This window comes from Platalea leucorodia (assembly GCF_965183815.1).
Source record: "Platalea leucorodia genome assembly, chromosome: Z".
NCBI lineage: Eukaryota > Metazoa > Chordata > Aves > Pelecaniformes > Threskiornithidae > Platalea > Platalea leucorodia.
In genome coordinates this window covers 20,035,678-20,054,303 of record NC_138858.1, presented here as the reverse complement: position 1 = coordinate 20,054,303, position 18,626 = coordinate 20,035,678, and the positions used below count along the sequence as shown (strand labels likewise).

At 41.1% G+C, this 18,626-nt stretch overlaps 1 protein-coding gene across 1 annotated transcript; it reads left to right on the top strand.

The window, feature by feature from the left end:
• Positions 1 to 9,785: 9,785 nt before the first annotated feature.
• Positions 9,786 to 16,441, top strand: ESM1 (endothelial cell specific molecule 1; the record flags this gene model as incomplete). The annotated part of the gene is made up of 3 exons (XM_082335884.1): positions 9,786 to 10,089; positions 14,048 to 14,203; positions 16,341 to 16,441. Exons 1-3 carry the CDS (start codon positions 9,789 to 9,791, stop codon positions 16,439 to 16,441), a joined length of 558 nt encoding a protein of 185 aa, XP_082192010.1. The 5' UTR covers positions 9,786 to 9,788.
• Positions 16,442 to 18,626: the final 2,185 nt, after the last annotated feature.

Below are 18,626 nucleotides of genomic sequence, written 5' to 3'. Positions count from 1 at the left end.
CATCTTGAAATCATGCAGAGGATGTTACCTATCAGGACGTAGTGTCCAGGTTTCTTGGAACATCCCTATCTCAAGTGGTCATAACCAAAGCCACATCACACATCTTTTCAGCCCCCTTGGTATCAGATAAAAGCAGCTGCATGAAAAGAAGGGGAGCTCTGGACTAGCGTGTTTGCAAAACCCCTGACATCTTCAAATGGCAGTGGACCACACTGACAGTGATGTGGCTTTCACTGATTGAACTCTAGGGCATGCACATCCCGTGCCAAAAGCCACAGTCCTGTCCTAGCACTGGTCTTAGTAGAGTTCAAGTAACAAATGGTCACACTGTGCACACAATTTTTCTCTGAACTGAGGCTTCAGGCATGCTGATGGAGCACTGTGGAGAAACATGCCCTGCTTCCTTCCACTGGGGATTGTGAGAGGTCCCATCTTTCAAGGTGGTCCAGCCAGACCTTGTCAATGAATTCCTACTACGTACAATCCACATCATAATGAAAAGAATAATGTGGAGGCAGGAACTGTACTTGCAGCACTAAAGATTAGGCACAGGCACAGAAGATAAACTTGCTGATACTGCTGCGTAGTTCCTTTTCTTCCTGCAATATTTCAAAGGGATGGGTTCTAACTGCAAGTTTTCTTGGGGATGCCTCTACGCTAAAACAGGAGTATATGAGAAGATGAATGTGCTTAAAAGTGTGATATAGGGGGCCATGGTGCTCATGATTCAAGGTACGCCAAATTCAGAAGTTATCACCTCTGTAGCCAGAGGGGAGTGGTGTTTGTACTCCTCCGGGTGTGGAAACGGGTGGTTTGAGTTAACTTGCTGCTCTGTGAATTAGTTTGTGGAGGTGTGAAATGAGACTCTGCTGCAGCAGCAATCAGCCAGGCAATGCCACAGTGTGATCTGACAGGGACTGCACACCCTGAATTGTTGAACAAAGTCGATTTGTGTATTTTGTCGTACGAACAATGGTGTCGATCTTATCGGGTGGTCTCGGCCTCATTATGCAGAAATATTGAGAGTATCTGCACGAGGTAGGAGCACAGCTCGTGGTAAGATAACGCAAGAAGTAGACTCAGTTCTAATGGGATAAGTGTTTCTCTTCCAGGCCTCTTGTTTGTTTGGCACCCAGCTACTAAAGTCGTTGTCACGGTAATGGTTAGTAGTTTTGATATTCATATTTGGGACAGTGGTTTTCAGAACGGTTTGTTATTCCACCAGCTGGGTTGGGTTGGGTTTTTCCTTCCTCATGGTGCTTGATTCCAGCTTAGCCATCCCGGGCAGTATTCATCTGCCTAGCCAAACACTGCTGGTGACTCTGGATGGGTTTCAGTGGGCACAGCCAGGGGTTCGTAAGTCCTGTTTCAGGCACATAGCTTAGGCAATAGACAAAAAAAAATCCTTTCCCTCTATGTTGGTTGTAGAAAACAGACTTATTTGTTTACTACCAATGCTTTATAAAAAGAAAAAACATTTTTCATTTTATAAAACAGAAAAAGCCACTAAAGCCAGAACTGAAGATACTGTTGCCCAATTCTGGCCCAACTGGCCTCAGGGGATCCACGTGAGGGAATATCTTGTGTAACACAGCTTTGGGGGTTGCTTCCTACTGTCAACAACCATCTGTAGCTGACCTTCCTCTTGGTCCCCTTTGCAGCTTCTTGACAGGCAGGATGAGATATTTACCCAGCACCCGGCCAGCATTTGTAGTCTGCAACATTATAGGCCAACCCCTGGCACAGTGAAGAGGATCCATAATACAGCACGGGGGGCAATTAGAACATAGGATTGGGGACTGAGCCATAACTATCTGATTTTAATTAAATCATCTAAGAAAGTATATCTGCTTGTGAACTATTTCAAAAATTCTGCTTGTTTAAATAGTTTGTTCTCTTAGGGACAAGAAACATCTAATATAACCCATGGTCAGTCTATGACAATTCAGAATATAAAGAAAAAGAGAATAATATGCCAGTAGGGAAAAATCACATATTCAGTCTGTCAGATTCATAATCTGGGAAAATAGCTGCAGCTTTGAATAATTTACTCAAATATTTTCCGGCATTTGTCTTAAAGGATTAAGCTTCTGGGTATTTGATTAAATGACTGTAAATTAACATCAAGTTTTTGATCAAATAATTAAGTTGATCTATGAATAAAATAAAAAAGCAATACAAGTCACCAGATTTTATTTCATTCTCTCAAATAGGCTGAACAGATATAAATGCATATAAATTACCAAATTTCTGAGTAAGAACACAAGGTTGTGTTCTGCACTTGTAACACTGCTTAGTTTTAAGACCTCTTTTCTTTTAGCAATATATTAAGAAAGTTGAAAATAATGAGATGCAAGCTAAAATACATTTGGAAGTGATTAAGCTGTTTTTAGGTTTATGGCTTATAATTCTAAGCTTTCTGGCAGTTTTGTTGCTTAATGAAACACAAACTTATCACAGGCAATATGCAGCTGTTACCTCTCATTGCTTTCTAATTAGACCTTGTTTGCAAACATTCCTTTCCTTACTTTGAGTAAAAAACACACACAAAAAGCTTTGAACTGGCTGTGGTTTCTTTACAGCAGAGATCATAACACGTTGAAAGTATTGCGTGAAATCCTGGCCCTACTAAAATGAGTGGCAAAGCATTTATGTCATTGAGGTCGGCGTTCACCCACAATATGTGTACCCCGGGAAAAAAACAGAAGAGTTCAAATATTTGAAAATGCAGCCATATGATTGATGAGGCAAAGGACAAAGGATGTAGGAAGCATGTGCATGCATGAAAATCCTGTCGATGCCCTGGGGAAACAAATGGACCTGTGCTAGATGCCTCCAAGTGCATCGTTCTGGGAGACCTTGACTGGTGTCTTCTTCATGGAAGTCAAGATATTAATTCATGTCCAAACCTGCTCACTGAAGTAGATACCAATTGCATATAGCATGGAAATGCCCGAAGACCAACTGTCAAAAGTCTCCTTGAAGAAGACTCTGCACCAGTTAGCCCAAAGTCTCAAAGAGGCTTCAGTCTGGGTAGACAAGATGGACAGAGTGTGAGGACTGTGAACAAGAGCAAGCAATAAAGATGGGCTGAAGGGATACAGTCTTGTTCCACTCTTATTTTTAGGGTGTGTTTTGTGTGTGGCATAAGTAGGCTTGTGAAGAATGCAGCTGCATATAAATCAGACAGAGAGAGAAGACATTTAAGTAAAGAGGTGAAAATGTTAGCAGTGAAGAAAACCAGCATAATGAAGACTAAGGGCGAGCTGGAGAGATTGTGTAGCAGAGAGAAGCTAGGATAAAACAGCCACTCATCCTAAGGGAAAAAACCATGTGTAACACTGCAGAAAATTCTTTAATAGTTCCCGTCAGTGTCCTTACTCCTTTCAGCCTTTGGCTGGATCTTCCCTGAAGTTTTATTACCTGGGAGATGCTGAAGTCCTCTTACAGCCTTTCTGGGATCATCTCATTAGTCTGGAAAGTGTTTATGCTTCAAAGATGGGTACTTATGAACAGGAAGAGAGATTTCTTCCTAAAGAAAAATGGTGATGGATATAAATTTGATCATTTTGCTTATCCAGATGAATTAGTTCAAATTATTATCCTGGTGATATTGCAAAGAATGCATGGAAATATTAGCTCATGAGGACACCTAACCCGAACTCAAACAACTCAACATTTCACACGTATGATCACAGATTTTCTTGTTAGCAACCCATGGAGTACAACAAGAGCTGAGCTTTTAATAGCTTTGTCATTCATTACAGGAAATAGCTACTTAGTCAAGTCTAAACTATATATAAAGCATAGCTAAAACTTTTGCAGAAATGTTGCAAGACAATGGCACTGCTTAATTGCAACAAGATTTTCAAAAACACGTTTTAGTACAGAAATATAGAAATCACATTAATACGTAAGATACGGTTCTGTTTCCGTAAGAGTCTATAGAGATGCCACCTTTTTTTCCTTAAAGACCAGAGATCAAAATCATCTTGAGTTGCAAGAAAAAGGATACTCCCCACCAATCCTAAAATATTTGATTCTAAAATTTATATCTAGGATTTGAAAACCAAATGGTGCACTTTGAGATTCTGCACAGGTACCAAGAACAAACATTTCTCAAATGAGAATTTGGCTTAGTTATCAAGGATTGACAGGGTCAGAGTACAATTACCATTTGCATTAAGTAGGGAAAGGATAAAATTCACAATAGTTGTCATTTTATTGACCGTTGTCTTATTGATAATGTCACGACAAAACTAATGAGAATGCTTGTTCCAGCCTAATATGTTTTATTCTAGTTCTGCAGAAAACTACTGAGAGCACAGGCTGCATGGCAATAGAGAAATGAGTGTGTATTCCTACACCAGTTAATTATGTCAACTAGTGAGAGACAAAATATCTTTCACATTATCCCAGCATTAAGACTGCGTACCATATGGGCAGAATATATGCACCTGAGCACCTAAGCAGAACATGCAAAGAACCATCATTCACATGTTGTTTTCTTTTATTGATAAAGCAACCGAATGTTTGAAGATCATTCCCAAAAGTCTTTTTATTTTTTTGGCAAATGGTTGAAAATCAATAACTGTGAAAAATAGTGGAGATATTTTTCTGTATGGAATGCCTTTTTTTTTTCCCCTAGGTGGACGTATGGCTTAATCATGGTGATTTAGATTCCTAGGACCAAAAGGTCTCACAAAAGAAACAGCTACTGACAAAACTATTGATAAGGTAGGGGGGGGTGTAATGGCAGAGCATTCGTTTGGGCTGTGAGTGATCAGTCAAATTTAGCATTGTATTCAGAAAAGTAAATTTTCTGAAGTAGAGAGAAGGTATTTGACTTTCTTGTACTTTTAAGAAACTCTCTAATATAGATCTTAAAGGTCTTGGGCACTGAATCTCCTTTCTTCCTCTGCAAATGTAGATGATCTGAAAGTAGTAAAAAAAAGACTTCAGCATAACAGAATCATCACCTACTTTTTCATCATTTTTCCTCAGTTATATCAACTACCTATTTACTGTGTGTGACAAATCCAACTTGCCTGCCTTGGAGAAAATTGACCCCTGCCATGTAGCAGAGCTTTTCTACCACCCTCTGATTTTTTTTGTCTTTTGAACGCGTTCTCCAAGCACAGCAGAATTATTTTAGTCGATTCATGAATTAATTGAGGGAAAGCCAGTGATTTCTGCTATGCAGATCATCACAGTGGTTGTAAGATCACTGGGAATAGCCACACCGTGCAGGAATGACACAGTACAGAGATCTTTCAGTCAGAGCCAGATCATGACCACAACCCATCGAGGAGCAGGACTGTCCCACATGGACTCAGTAGCAGAGACCTGAAATGTGCCCAGCTCCATTCCTATGGCCATAGGTCTCAGGGAGGAAACTCAGAGCAGAAGTTAATTGCAGTCAGTTTGGCTTCTAGCTCCCAAGCTGGACATGCCACATATTTTTATGTGGAGTTCTGGGCAAGTATATTTTTAATATGCTCCAAACAGTCTATGGCTCTAGTTCCTGAGGCTCTCTGCAGATAACCCCACTCTATCCAGTCATTTCTTCAGTAGCTCCTGAAGTCTGTGCATAGGTAGCCAGCCTACCCAGTTCTCTGCGTAGCACCTGGTCTGCCTGGAGAAAGGATGTAAACACCTCTTGCCTTCAGCAAGTAGGAAATGTCCCAAAGCATCTATTTTTACCAGAGTGAAGTTGAGTTGCCATGTTACAGTCGAAACAAAGAGTAATTAGCAATTCATTGAAAAGATACAAGAAAAGAAATCATACAAAGGGGAGTCCTTGCTGCTATCTCACTTTCCTGATTCTTATCTTTTACTTCCTATTTCTGGCTTTTCATTTTGGACTTTGCAGCTCAGCTTCCTTTCGGTGTTTCCCTTTGAATTTTTGCTTCTCGTATAGCATTGTGCTTACGGCTTTTTGTAAAGGAAGCCTGGGAAAAGGTTGGATTGTTCAGGAATGTACGGTAACGTATTTTTAGTTTAGGGACTGCCTTTTGGAAATGAGCAACAAGGGTCATGCATTAAACCTTTTCCTATGTTTAAAGAGATATTAATGCTTCCTGCTTATCCCAACTTTACATGTTCAAAAGATTGGATAACGATAGTGGCCAGAATGCTTAAGTTCAGAAGAACTGAAGTGAATGATACTCTCTCTATCTAAAGAGTAAAACGAGCAAAGCCTTAGAGTATTGGCCTAATGAATAGACGGCTCCCACGTACCAGCACAGATTAATCATGTATCATGAGGTATGTCATTTCATGGGGATCTTTAACAGGTGGGGCCAAACTTTTCAGAGGGCATAAATACAACCTGAAGACCCCCACACAAGCTGCTTTTGCTTGAGAAACGGGTTCTTTGCAAAAGAACTAGAAAATTTGTGCTCTGAAGTATTCAGCTGGAAACAGTTCACAGCTCACTGATACTAAACCAGTGATTGCTCAGTTCCCTATAAAGCATTCCCTATAAAGGTTGAAACCTTTTCTGCTTCTAGAAGGAATGCCAAACATTATATAAGATGATGTAATTATGATGTAAACTGGCACCAAGACAATTTATACTGTAAATTTGGAAAAAAAAATAATTAGCACTGATCTGCTCTGATCCAGAAAATCTTCCACATTTAAAGCATAGTTGTACAAGTTAAATAATGGTGCCAAATTTTCTGCTGTTGATAGCTGGGGAAGCTTCATTAATTCCCATTGCACCAGTTTTCAAGGGAGAGCTTAGTTCAGGGCTTTACAGGATCAAGCTGTTCATTGGAAAGAAAAGCTTAATGGATTCAACAGGTAAAACAACAAAGAAACATTAAAAACAGAGGGAGTGACATTGGATTTATTTCACTACTTAATCAGTGGACTCTGTGGAAGATCATCGTATCATTATTTCCTCCATGATACTCATGTATAAGCCAGACCTCTATCTGTTCATATTGTTTTCTTCTATTACACGTATTTTTTGATCCATTGTAATAATTTACTTTGGCTCCTAGCTCCAAGCACAGAATACAGTTTCCATCTTATTCCAAATAATATTGGCTAGTTGCTACGGGAGTGTGCTGTTTTCTTTTACGATTTATTTTCCTCACCACATCTGTGTGCAATTTTTTTATTTATCATCTCCCTAGGACGTTTTCCCTGTGAGAAACTCAAACATGAAATGCAGCCCTTTAAGATCTTGTTTGGTGTTTTATATAAGGAGCATTTCCTAAATGTATTTACAGAACAGGATTTTACCAGCTGGTGTTTACTACCAGGCATAAACACTTAAGTGCACGTGTGGATGGGTCTGCTCCTCTGAGTGAGCAAGCAGGTTTGAATTTAAGGGCAGGAGTGAATTAACTTAAGGGAGGGACTTCAGGGAGAGCCTTCCTGCTCCTTACTGCTGCAGACCTGTGAAGTCTCACACACTAAGTATGCAACCTGCTTCGTTGGGCTATTTCACCCTTGCGAGCAGATTTGGCCAGGAGACTGAAACGGTTACTGCCCTTAGCTGTGCTCCCTGGCCCTCTGACGGAACTTAGCCTCTCTCTGCCACTGAGGGACTGGCCAGTGGGATTTACATAGGCTCCTCAGCCCCATGGGTTACAGCCTGACCTATTAATATAAACCAATGTCAATTATTTTAGTTGATCCTAATGCCAGCAGAAATGGGCAGTGGTTTACATTACTCTGCTGACCTGTGAACTATGAGGGAGATGTTGGGTTCAGGGTTTTTTTTTTAAACAGGCTTTTGCCATGTTGTAGTTGTGATGGGGTCAGGGACAACACATCCATTTCTAATTTATCTGCTCATTGTAACCTTGCACTTTTGTTGCGCCTCAGTTTTTAGCTGCAATCTTCCCTTCCATGTTTGAAGTATTCCTTTCACTTCCCAGAGGGTAGCTGCATTGGATTTTGAAGATGAAGTTGTCTGCTACTGCTCATTGCTGTCACCTCATGGCTACCAATAGCACTTTGTTGGTTTGTATGAGACTTCAACCTAATGCTTTAATTTTTACACTTTAAGTTCACTGATTGGTCCAAGATTACATGTGAAAACAGCCATGAGCTAGTGCAGGAAAACATCTGCCGGCTGGCAACTGTGATTAGAAGAACTGTATTTCGAGTAATTATATACTGTATGAGACGGATGCCTGCAAATATTTGCCTTAATGTAGTCTCCCTTTGAAATGTGTTAAACATAATATATCCTCTTCTCTTCTCTTCCTCTGTGCTTCTCTTTCTCTGCTAAGCTATGCCATGCTATGCTCTCTTATCCAGGTTCTTATGCCCATAAATACCAGAAGTATATGAACAACCTACCCAAATGCAACATACAGTATGTTGGTTTTCTCATCTTCTTCACAAGAGAGAAGAGTTAAGCTTTTTGTTTTGGATCTATTAATTCACATTTGTATTCATGAAGAAAAGGCTTTCCTGCTCTCCTGTATTTCCAGCATAGCCCTTCATTTTATTTGGCAGCCTGCTGGCAGTGCCCTCAGCCCACTTGAGACACAGGATTCCCAAATGGCAAGCTGGTCACATGCAAGTTTAGATTGATTCAATTCCCACTAACTTCAGTGGCAGCAACTTTTGGTATTCAGAGATTTATTTATGGCTAGCTTTATTCCCTTTTTCCTTTCCTGTGGATCTTTCTTTAGAGCAGAAATTTCCATCTCTCTGGTGGCTCATCTGTTTCACTGAACTCTTCGGTTGTTTGCTGTTTCTTGTCAAGGCTCTGGCACCATGAATAAAGTCAAGGGAAATGGAGACTTATTTTCTGTTTATTTACCCTGATTTCATTGAAGACCAACATCAGGGCATCCCGCAGAGTTTGAGCAGGATAGAAGTGGTGTAAAGGGGAGGAGAATCAGCCCCCCCGGATCCATGTTAAGGCTGTGCAGACAGTACTGGTGATGGATGGGGATTTCCCCCTTTGGTTGCGAGGCCGGGGCAGCTCATTGATCATTCCTGAACTTCCTGCGGAAGATCCCACAAAATGCTGTTTTCTGTCTGACCTGTTTTTAGTTCTAGCAGTAATCTTCTAGTGAAATGTTTAATTGATCTCCACCTAAATACTGATTAAAAAGTACCATTTCGATGCAGGCAGGAAAAACACTACTGAAACATCTGAGCTCGGCTGTTAAATGGCATGATCTCACTTTGTTCCTTAAAGTAACTGTCCATGTCCCTTTGAAGGGTAACGCAAAGATTTATTCTTTTAAAGATTTTTCTTTCAGCAGTCAGATGATTTCAGTGTGATTTTCTTCTGGCCACATGAGCTGTGTTAGTGAGGCAGAGCTGTCCTGTCAGCAGTGTGTCCAGTGTCAGAGTGATCCCTGTCCTGCAGGAAAGTATGCAACCTACTCGGGGTTGGGTTTTTTTTTTGGTTGTGTGTGGGTTTTTTTTTCTTTTGGCAGACGTCCTTGAGCATTTGAGACGGATGTGAGAGAGTTTTTAGTCCTCATGCAAAACAACCAACTAAACATAACAGATTACATCAGCTCAGGCTTTTCAATTCCTGGATGGCAGCAGAGTGCTAATCCAACCTTCATCCTGGATTTCATAAACTGAAACAAGGGAGGCTGGCAGGAGCAGCGCTGCCGGATTGAGGAAGCTGACGACGGTGCAGCATGTGGGCAACACACTGTATAAAGCTCATAAACTTGTAGGCTGATGTGTGCAGCTACCACTTTGGATTCTGTACTGCTGCTTCCCTCGGCACAAGGCACCAGCAGGCTGAGCGTTAAAGCCTGCTCTTTGGGACGGAGCGTTTATCCCTGCAAGACATGAAGGGCTTCCTGTTTCTCACACTCCTCCTGATGCCCATGCACGCTGGAACTGCTTGGAGTGCGAAATATGCAGTAGATTGTCCCGAGCCCTGTGACAGTAACGCATGCAAAAGCACCTTGCGCTGTAAGCGAACGGTGCTGGATGACTGTGGCTGTTGCAGAGTGTGTGCAGCTGCTCTGGGGGAGACTTGCTATCGTACGGTCTCGGGTATGGATGGTGTCAAGTGTGGTCCTGGGCTGAAGTGCCAGTTTTACACTGAGGAGGATGACTTTGGTGATGAATTTGGTATCTGCAAAGGTAACAATATTCACTTTGCATGCACCCACTGTGGCAATTTGACAGCAGCCTACATATAGAGCTTGCCTCCTGCTTGAAGGGTCTAAAATGGGATTTTTCCAGCTCAGCCCTTAGCCAAGAAGAAAGTGAAAAATACCTGCTGGTATTAAAAGGTTTTACATGTAGGCGGGACATGGTTATTAATGTAAGACTACTGTTTAGACTTGGGGACATATGTGAGGAAATACGGATGGGGTGTGCTCGGAGATGAAATTTTTGATTGACCCAGGCACTAGTCCTGATCCTTCCGCTGATTTGGTGGGTGGCTTTCTATAAATTGCAAAGACTTTAATCCTGTGAGTCCAACCTTGTCACAGGGTCCCTGCCCCTGCCAGGCTCTCCCTGGGGTGAGGTTCCCTCGGGCATTGCCGGCCGCCTGCCCAGGGACCGGGTGCTCTCTCTGGGGTCTGGGAGATGGAGACAACAGCACTGCCTGAGTGCCTGGGGACATTGTTGTGTTTAATTCAGTCCTGCCTTTGAGGTGCTCAGCTACCCTAGGGATGTGGTTAGAGGAGGCAAACAGAGACCCTGCCTGAAAGATGGGAATAGCAGAACAGGAGCTGACTGTGAGATGAGCAGCCAGGCACTGCTCTCAGCTTATTCCAGGTATGCTGCATGCTGATTTCTTTAGTCATCATAGACTATAATGGCATTTTTCATGTAAGAGCTATCCTCACTCCATGCAAAAAGGAGAATCTTTAAAAGGAGAGGAGTATTAAATTACTAAGAAGTAGGGTGAAAGTTTTTAAAATAAGTAATTTTTTAAAAGGCTTTGCAAAGTATGAATGCAGTGAATTTTCCTGTGTTCATGTACCACTTCAGTAAGTAGATACAGGTATGCCTTTGAATAACTTCCTTAAAAATGGAGATGTCTTGGCAGTTAAACATCAGGAGTATTAATAGCCTCAGTTAAAATAATGACTTAGGACCAGATGCTGCAAAAATCATTCAGTCTGAGTCACATACAGCACACACTTATTTACATTGGTATTTAAAATCAGATTCATGTGCATATTTGAGGGTGAAACCCAAAATACTACTTTTATTTCTAAGATTAAAATTTACGCATAAAGACAGTATCTTTGGTGCACCCACCAGGAAAGTATTTTACTGAGACAGTTGACTGATCTTCAGTTTATTAAAAATTACTGCAGTGTGAGATACCACCTATAATTCTTTTAACAGTTCTTTGGATGATTATATACTTTTCACTGTCCTCATAGGAATTTCTTTGCAATAGCACACTTCAAACGGGAAAAAAGAAACATTGAGGGACATGAGATCTGAATCCCTGTAGCTGAATCTTGGAAGCTCTGTAGAAAATATAAAGGAAAATGTTTTTTTTTCCAGTGAGTCAGTGGAAAAACTCTCATTAATTTCAATAAAGACATATCTTGACTTAGAGTTCTAAATTGGTATTTAAGGCTTATATTCCCCATATATTTATTTACACTAAATATTATAGATGTAATTTCTAATTCTTTTTCTTTTTTCATCTCAGCTCTGAGATAGTACAATCTCTTTCTGTATGTATGTGACTTTTATCAGGCAAAGTATGGGACCAAATATTGTTATTTTAAACATCGATTTATATCTGTGATGCCAGATCACTCATTTTAATAAGTTCCATGTTTGTAATAATTCAGAGTCAAGATGGTTAAATTCTCTCTGGCTGCCTGTGACTGGTTTACTTAGAAGTTGTGGAAAAATGACTTGAACTCTCTGTTCTTCCATTTCTTATTTCTAAAATGGGTAAAACATGGACAGTATATGTTTCAGAGAAATTTTTTGAGTACTTTTAGTATTATAAGAGTGCATCATATTATTATCAGTAGCAATGTCATTATTGTTCAAAACAGACTAAGGAATACTGGCGCTCTGCCCTTTTGTTAGTAAATACCCTCTAAACCTGACGTCTAACTGTCCCAGTAAAGAACCCGCTCTTGCTTCCTTTAGGTCACTGGGAGCTATTTGCAATTTATTTAGGAGCAGGCTCCTGCTGAACAAAATCTTCTAACAGCAAAATTGACTCAGATCTCAGTTTTGTCAAATCTGAAGAGCAGCATCAATGCCAGGATTATTCCACACTGAGCCAAGTGCTTTGGGCTCAGACTTTTTTCCATGCTGTTGTGCACAGCTTTGTATCCCAGCTCCCTGGGCTGAGCAGCTGAGCACCTGCAGCAGGCAGATTGATGCTCCATGTGGTGTGTGCTCTCAGCTCATCCCTCAGGGAGGACTGTGCACACAAAAACTGTTTTGCTTTGGCAGGATTTTGTTTTATGTGGACAAACACCAGATCAAGAGTGTCCTTGCTTGGGAAGGGGAGTTTGGGGAAGCTCAGTGAGGTCCTCCAGGCTGGAGGGATTCACTGTGCAGTCCCTAGCAGGGAATTGGTTGATTTTCCTATGCTTTTCATTTACCAAAGCTTACCCATTGGGCATGCAGAGAACTGTAAAATATTAGTTTCATTTTGGGGCATTAGTCTGATTTTCAGATAGCCTAGGCTGTATGGTGAAACTAAATATTTGCATTGATTCAAGAGGAGAGTGGACAAACTGAGAAGGATAACACTGTTGTGGGGTGTTATATGCACAGAAACTATGTCTGGCTCAGGAGGTCCCAGAGCTGAAAATGGGGGAGAATATGAGGGTGGAGGTATCATTTGTGCTTGCCATGGTCATCTTCTTTCGTAAGTGTTTTGTGGGAGCCTGGGCTGGATGGATCCTTGGTCCAGCCCTGAGTGGTCATTCATCTGCTCTTAGGAGTTCAATAGGAAACTCTTCAGGACTTGCCATTTAAAGTGACCATGCACCCTGGGTTGGCAAAGACAGCCTGAACGTAAAGACCTTTCTCCTGGGACATCTCAAACTTGGGATGATCTCTTGTTTGGGGATTTGGAAAGGGAACGTTGGAGCTGGATTTTCCTTGTCTCCATCTCTTCAGCTATGGTCCTGGAAAGGTACCCTGTTCAACAGCAAGGCAGAGGAAGACAAGGGCTGTGACCCCAGGATTAAACCCTCCGGGAAGTTATATGAACCAGCATGTGGTATGTGCCAGCTATGGGATGGGGCAAATCCTCTGCACCTGACAATTTTTTTTAAAAAACATTTGGTCCCATCCTGACAGCTGCCCTTTGGTGCTTCTCTATGAGCTTGCTCAGGGATGGGAGATTTGAATTGGGGCAGTAAGTGACCAGATGCAGTATAAGCTGGCAGCCACCTTAATGCGAGTGATCCCTTTAGAGCATACTCCCTATTTAGGCTGGAGATGTAGGTGAGCTCTTTGCTGTCTGCTATGGGAAGGCAGATCTTTCCTGTATGAGAAGTTGTCGCACAGGGGAAGGCTCTTCCCCAAGAGCTGGGAGCGTCTCCAGGCGAGGATGCGTTTGCTGGATAGCTCCTCAGGGTCCGGGCGGGAGCCTCCACCGAGCCTATGCGCAGTGGCCCCTGCCACAAGCAGCCCGGCGCCAGCAACACGTTGCAGCTCTAAATCATGACAGTCATGTAACCCAGATAATACCATGCCAAAATAGTGAATTCAGGAACTTTCTGAAGTCATCGTCTTCTCTAAATCCGATGCTAATCCTTTAACTACATCCTCTATGATTACATACTTACATATTCATATTGCCTTTAATTTGCATGTTAATACTAGGAGTGTTTCAGAGAAGGATTACCGATAGCACATTGTACATAAGTTATAGGAAAAGAAATCATGTATATAATGTGTGTCAACGTTTGTTAAAACTAGAAAATACTTTTAACAAGCAGTTGGCATGCTGAAATCCCGTAGTTAAGGTTTAGCTGACCTCCACTCAAAGGTTTTCCACTTTTAAGAATATAAGCAGACCAGCTATTAAGAGTGCTGTCAGCTGACTTTGATCACTGAGGAGTGCTTTGCTATATTGCTTTTTTTTCAGAGTGTCCCTATGGTACCTATGGAATGGAATGCAGGAAAACCTGCAACTGTCCCTCTGGCATCTGTGACAGAGTAACCGGCAAGTGTCTGAAGTTCCCATTTTTTCAGCTGTCTGCTTCAAAGCCTCCAAATAGACGAAAAATAGTTTCACACACAGGTAAGACTTCATGGGGCAGTTGATTTTAGTAGAAATCACCTTGTACGTGATCTGCTACCACGCTGTGTACTCTGTGTGTGAGTGATGTGTACTTTGGTGGAGCTGTGCAAAGAGCTAACAATGCAAGGTACATTTATTTTTCTTATTGGCAGCTCCCTTAACATAAGGCAAGGAATTAGGTGAGCTGTGACACATGGTAAAAACATTTTGAAATCCTAACACGGGTGAAATACTTGGCAGCTGTTGCATGTGCTAGAAGTACAATGTCACCTGTCCAATGGGAGGCTGTGCTAGGATTTGCATTAGTCAGTTCAGATGTGATGCATGTAGCTGCTTTGTGTAGAACAGGATTTCACTACGTCGCATTTACTACTGTTAGCTAATATATGGTAAAAATAACAACTTTTTTCCATGAAAACAGAACTTTATACATTTTCAGATGTTGGTGAACTGTTTTATGAAATGTTTTATTGTAGTCGTTTATCACAGTATCTCTGGAACAAGTTCTTACCTTTTCAAGATTATGTCTGAAGCCTGTAACAGATCTTTCCAGAATTAAGAAAAAGACGTGTGAGAAACTAGAGTGGTTTTGAGGCAGGAAGGAGAGATGAGTGAAGTTTTTAAAGCTGTGATTAAAATTTCTTCCCCTTTTATTTTCCACCTGATGATACTGAGGTATATTTGCCTCAACAGTGTTCACTCTAAATTTAAACACCAATCTAAAGCAATACAAATGTAAAGATTTTAACTAAATACCAAAGATTTAATCCTAGACCTACTGGGAGCTTTTCTAGGATTTCACTCAAAAGTCTTTGAATTTTATTTCTCCTCCAACTGCAGTTTTTGTGTCTTATTTGGATTTTCTCCTGTTATATTAAGCTATCCATGCTTAATATATGCTGTCTTAATACATGCATTATCTTTCCCCCAATTTAAAGAAAATTAGACAGAAGCAAACTTCTTCAGCTTATGCTCATACCACATTTAAAATAATCTTTGAAAAAGACTTTGCGACATGGATCAGTTCTGATCCTTTTGTATTTTTGTACGATTGTGCTCTTTTGCCTTTCCAGGTTTTGTTTATTACCAAGGGTGCTGAAATAACATGAAAAAAATATTCCTGTCTTGCTTTTTTCTGTATCTAGCCTGTATTCCAAATCTTCCCACGTAGCCTGTTTTCATCAGTTCCTCCTCCCTTTTCCTCTCCCTCCCTTGCCTTTGGTCCCAAACCTTCTGCTGCCTCAATCTTTAGCAGCTTGTCTGATCCCAGCCAGGATGAGATCCTGACCCCATAGAAGCAAATCGTATTTTTTACCCATGCAAAAGTTTCACACTGATTTCTGTCCTCAGAGGTCTGTCACTGGAAGTAGACCAGGGACACTGTGGGTAGTACTGCATGGGATGGTCACAAGGCGTTTCATTTAACAGTGGTCTTCAGAGGTAGCTATAGCATCTAGGACAGATCCTCAGCAAATTAAAACAGCTGTGAATGCTTCTGTATTTTAAACAGGCCAGTTTCTGGCCCGTATATTTTATAAAGATATTATGGCTACATATACCCTAGTAAATTTAACAGTGCCAGAGTGTGTTCCTGTGTATTGCAATTTGACCACCTTCATGGTCAAACAGTAGGGCAGCAGCCGGCATGCTTTGTCCCAGCCTAGCTAGCCGTGCCAAACAACCTCAGCCACAGCTCAGGAATCAGCGTCAGCCAAGGACCATTTCTGGTAGACAAACTGGATATCTTTTACCTTTTTTTGGAGAGTAAGAGATTTTAGTGGCATGCACCAGGCTATTCCATGCCAGCTGGCTTCAGTCAGGGAATAGCCCCAGGCATGTCTAATTTACTGCTGTAGCTATTGAGGATGTGCTGATTGGTCCCATGTCACACTGGAGTGTTACAGTGAGAACTGGGAACTGAACTCAAATCACCTGCCTTATGCTTAAACATCTGGCTTATGCCATAATTTGGCAGAAATTTTGCAACTAGATAATTGGAGGCATTCAGGCAGATTCCTGCAAGAATCGTCAGCTAAAGTTTTTCTGAAGTGTTCCCAAAAGCAGGAACATTGCTGCAAGACAATATTTTAATTCCCTTGTTTTCATGAAATCCACCTTTATTTTTGTATATTTTCAGAGAACGACATGGCATCAGGGGATGGCAATTCTGTAAAAGAAGAATTTGTTAAGGAGAAACCTATTCGCTCTCCGGTAATGAAATGGCTAAATCCTCGCTGATACTTACTTACACTTATAAAGACTTTCAAGTGAATGCATTTCTCACAGATTATTGAATATGCAACAACACACTTTAAGAACAAAGTAGATCTATAGCATATGAAAATGTAACCTCTGAAGGCCAATTGTGATTCTGTTTTTCATGAGAAAAATGTTTACTTAAAAATAGACTGTACAGTGTATATGATTTTTGATATTTGTTTTGATAAGTATTTGAACAGAGAAATGTATTGTGGATTTCTGAATGTACAGTAATATTAAAAAACCAACACAATTCAACCTTCCTCATTTAAATAATGCCAGAGGCTGACTCTTGCAGCCTGAGGCTGGGAAAGCTCTCACTGAATTCAGTGGACAGTTTGGGTGAGTGAAACTGTTGGCGTGGAGTCAACGTGAAAGAAACGCACATCAACAAATCCCAGGATAGAAAGCAACACCCCTGAATCACAAGAATAATAATAGCGTAGGAGCACACCAGTGTGAATTAAATAAACCAATGTTAGTCATTAGTCATTTTCTGGTTTTTGGAAGTTTGGTGACAATTCCTCAGAGAGAAATACGCCTTTCTTCAGTGAGAAAACACCCAGCATTTCAGTTTATACATTGTGAATAACTTAGCCAAGACACTGCAGATATATATTGTATTGAGGTGCATTTCCGAAGTTGAATTATGTATGGAGAAACAGCAGCTTGATAAATTATACAGATTTCTAGAGGGGGTCCTGAAATGAAAGAAGCTGCTTAGCATTATTTAAATATATGTGTTTCTGTAAAGCAGCTACTTTGGTGCCATTAAGGCGATGTCTGCATTTCTTGGGGAAGAGCGGGTCCAATGACAGAGGCCAGCAAACGGACCTTTGTACTTTCCATCTTCACCGCTGGCTGCGGCCCAGCTGCAACTCACAGGGAGTTCATCTGATCCAATGCAGGGAAGACTTGGACCCTCAGTGAGTGGTTGTGCAGCCACATCCTACACTACTCTGGTGCCCAGTCCTTTGTTTCTTACTTGCATGAGGAAGCGGTCCCATTTCAGCCGGGAGAGTAACTTATCTACGTTAGAGTGTTGTAGGAACTGTCAGTCCCTCATTCAGTCCAGACTGGACGATATATTTGTAACATAAAAATCCACACTGAGATGGGTTTGCTAATATGTCTGGAAACAACCAGATCCTTGGATAATGGAAATTGATGTAGCTGTGTCAGAGTGAACCTAGATTGCATGAGTTTAGGAACTGCCTCGTAATGTAGAGCACTCTCATTGGAAATGTGGTTTGAATTGAATATTTCCTTTGAAATCAATGTGAGCTTTGACAGTGTCTTCAGTGAAAGAAGGAGCACACAGTACCACAGCCAAAGTTTGGTGCAGGATCTGAAAACATGCTTTTAAAACTACAAACAACAGAAACTCCAAAGCCTTTAAAGAGTCCAAATCCTGATCCAAAGCCAACGTTGGTGGAAGCAGGCCGCTTTCGCCTGGGAAAGCAGCGCTGAACCATGCTGCTCTAGAACAAAAGGATGATGACAGCAGTAGACACCCAAATATCAGTATGGCAATGCAGGCTCTCTTGCCACGATAATCGGAGACACGTAACCATAAATCTCAAACTAGCATACACCACATTTTAACCTGTATTGAATGTTTATGTCTGAGAGAGAGCAGTATTATCTTGGGCTATTTATAAGGAACTGTATTGATTCTCATCTACTGATATCAAAAGTAATTTTTTCTTGATTTCAGTGAGAGCAGGATCAAACCCACGGTCCTTCAGCAGACTGAAGAGAATTATTTAAAGAATGTAGTAAATATTTACATACATTATTACTATTTTGCAACAGTGTCATAAATGACATTATGAGTTCTTGAATGTAAATCTAATAAGCTGGTTGGTTTTAAAAAGTATATGATTATTATTGTTCAATAAAAAAACAATTGAAAGCATCGCTGTCTATTGTGTCTGCCCATTAATGATAGAGTAAGACTGCATGGTGCACGCAGGCTAGGTGCAGTTTTTCTCCCAAATCCACAGAAGCAGTTTCACAATGGCTGCATCTATTTCCATGAATTTGCTGGGGACCATTCTCCATTGCTGAAGCTGAGTGGTGGCTCGCATCCAGAATGGTTTCTGTCCATACCATTCAACTGTCTTCACCTCCAAGACAATGTGGCTGGACCCAGGTTGCCTAC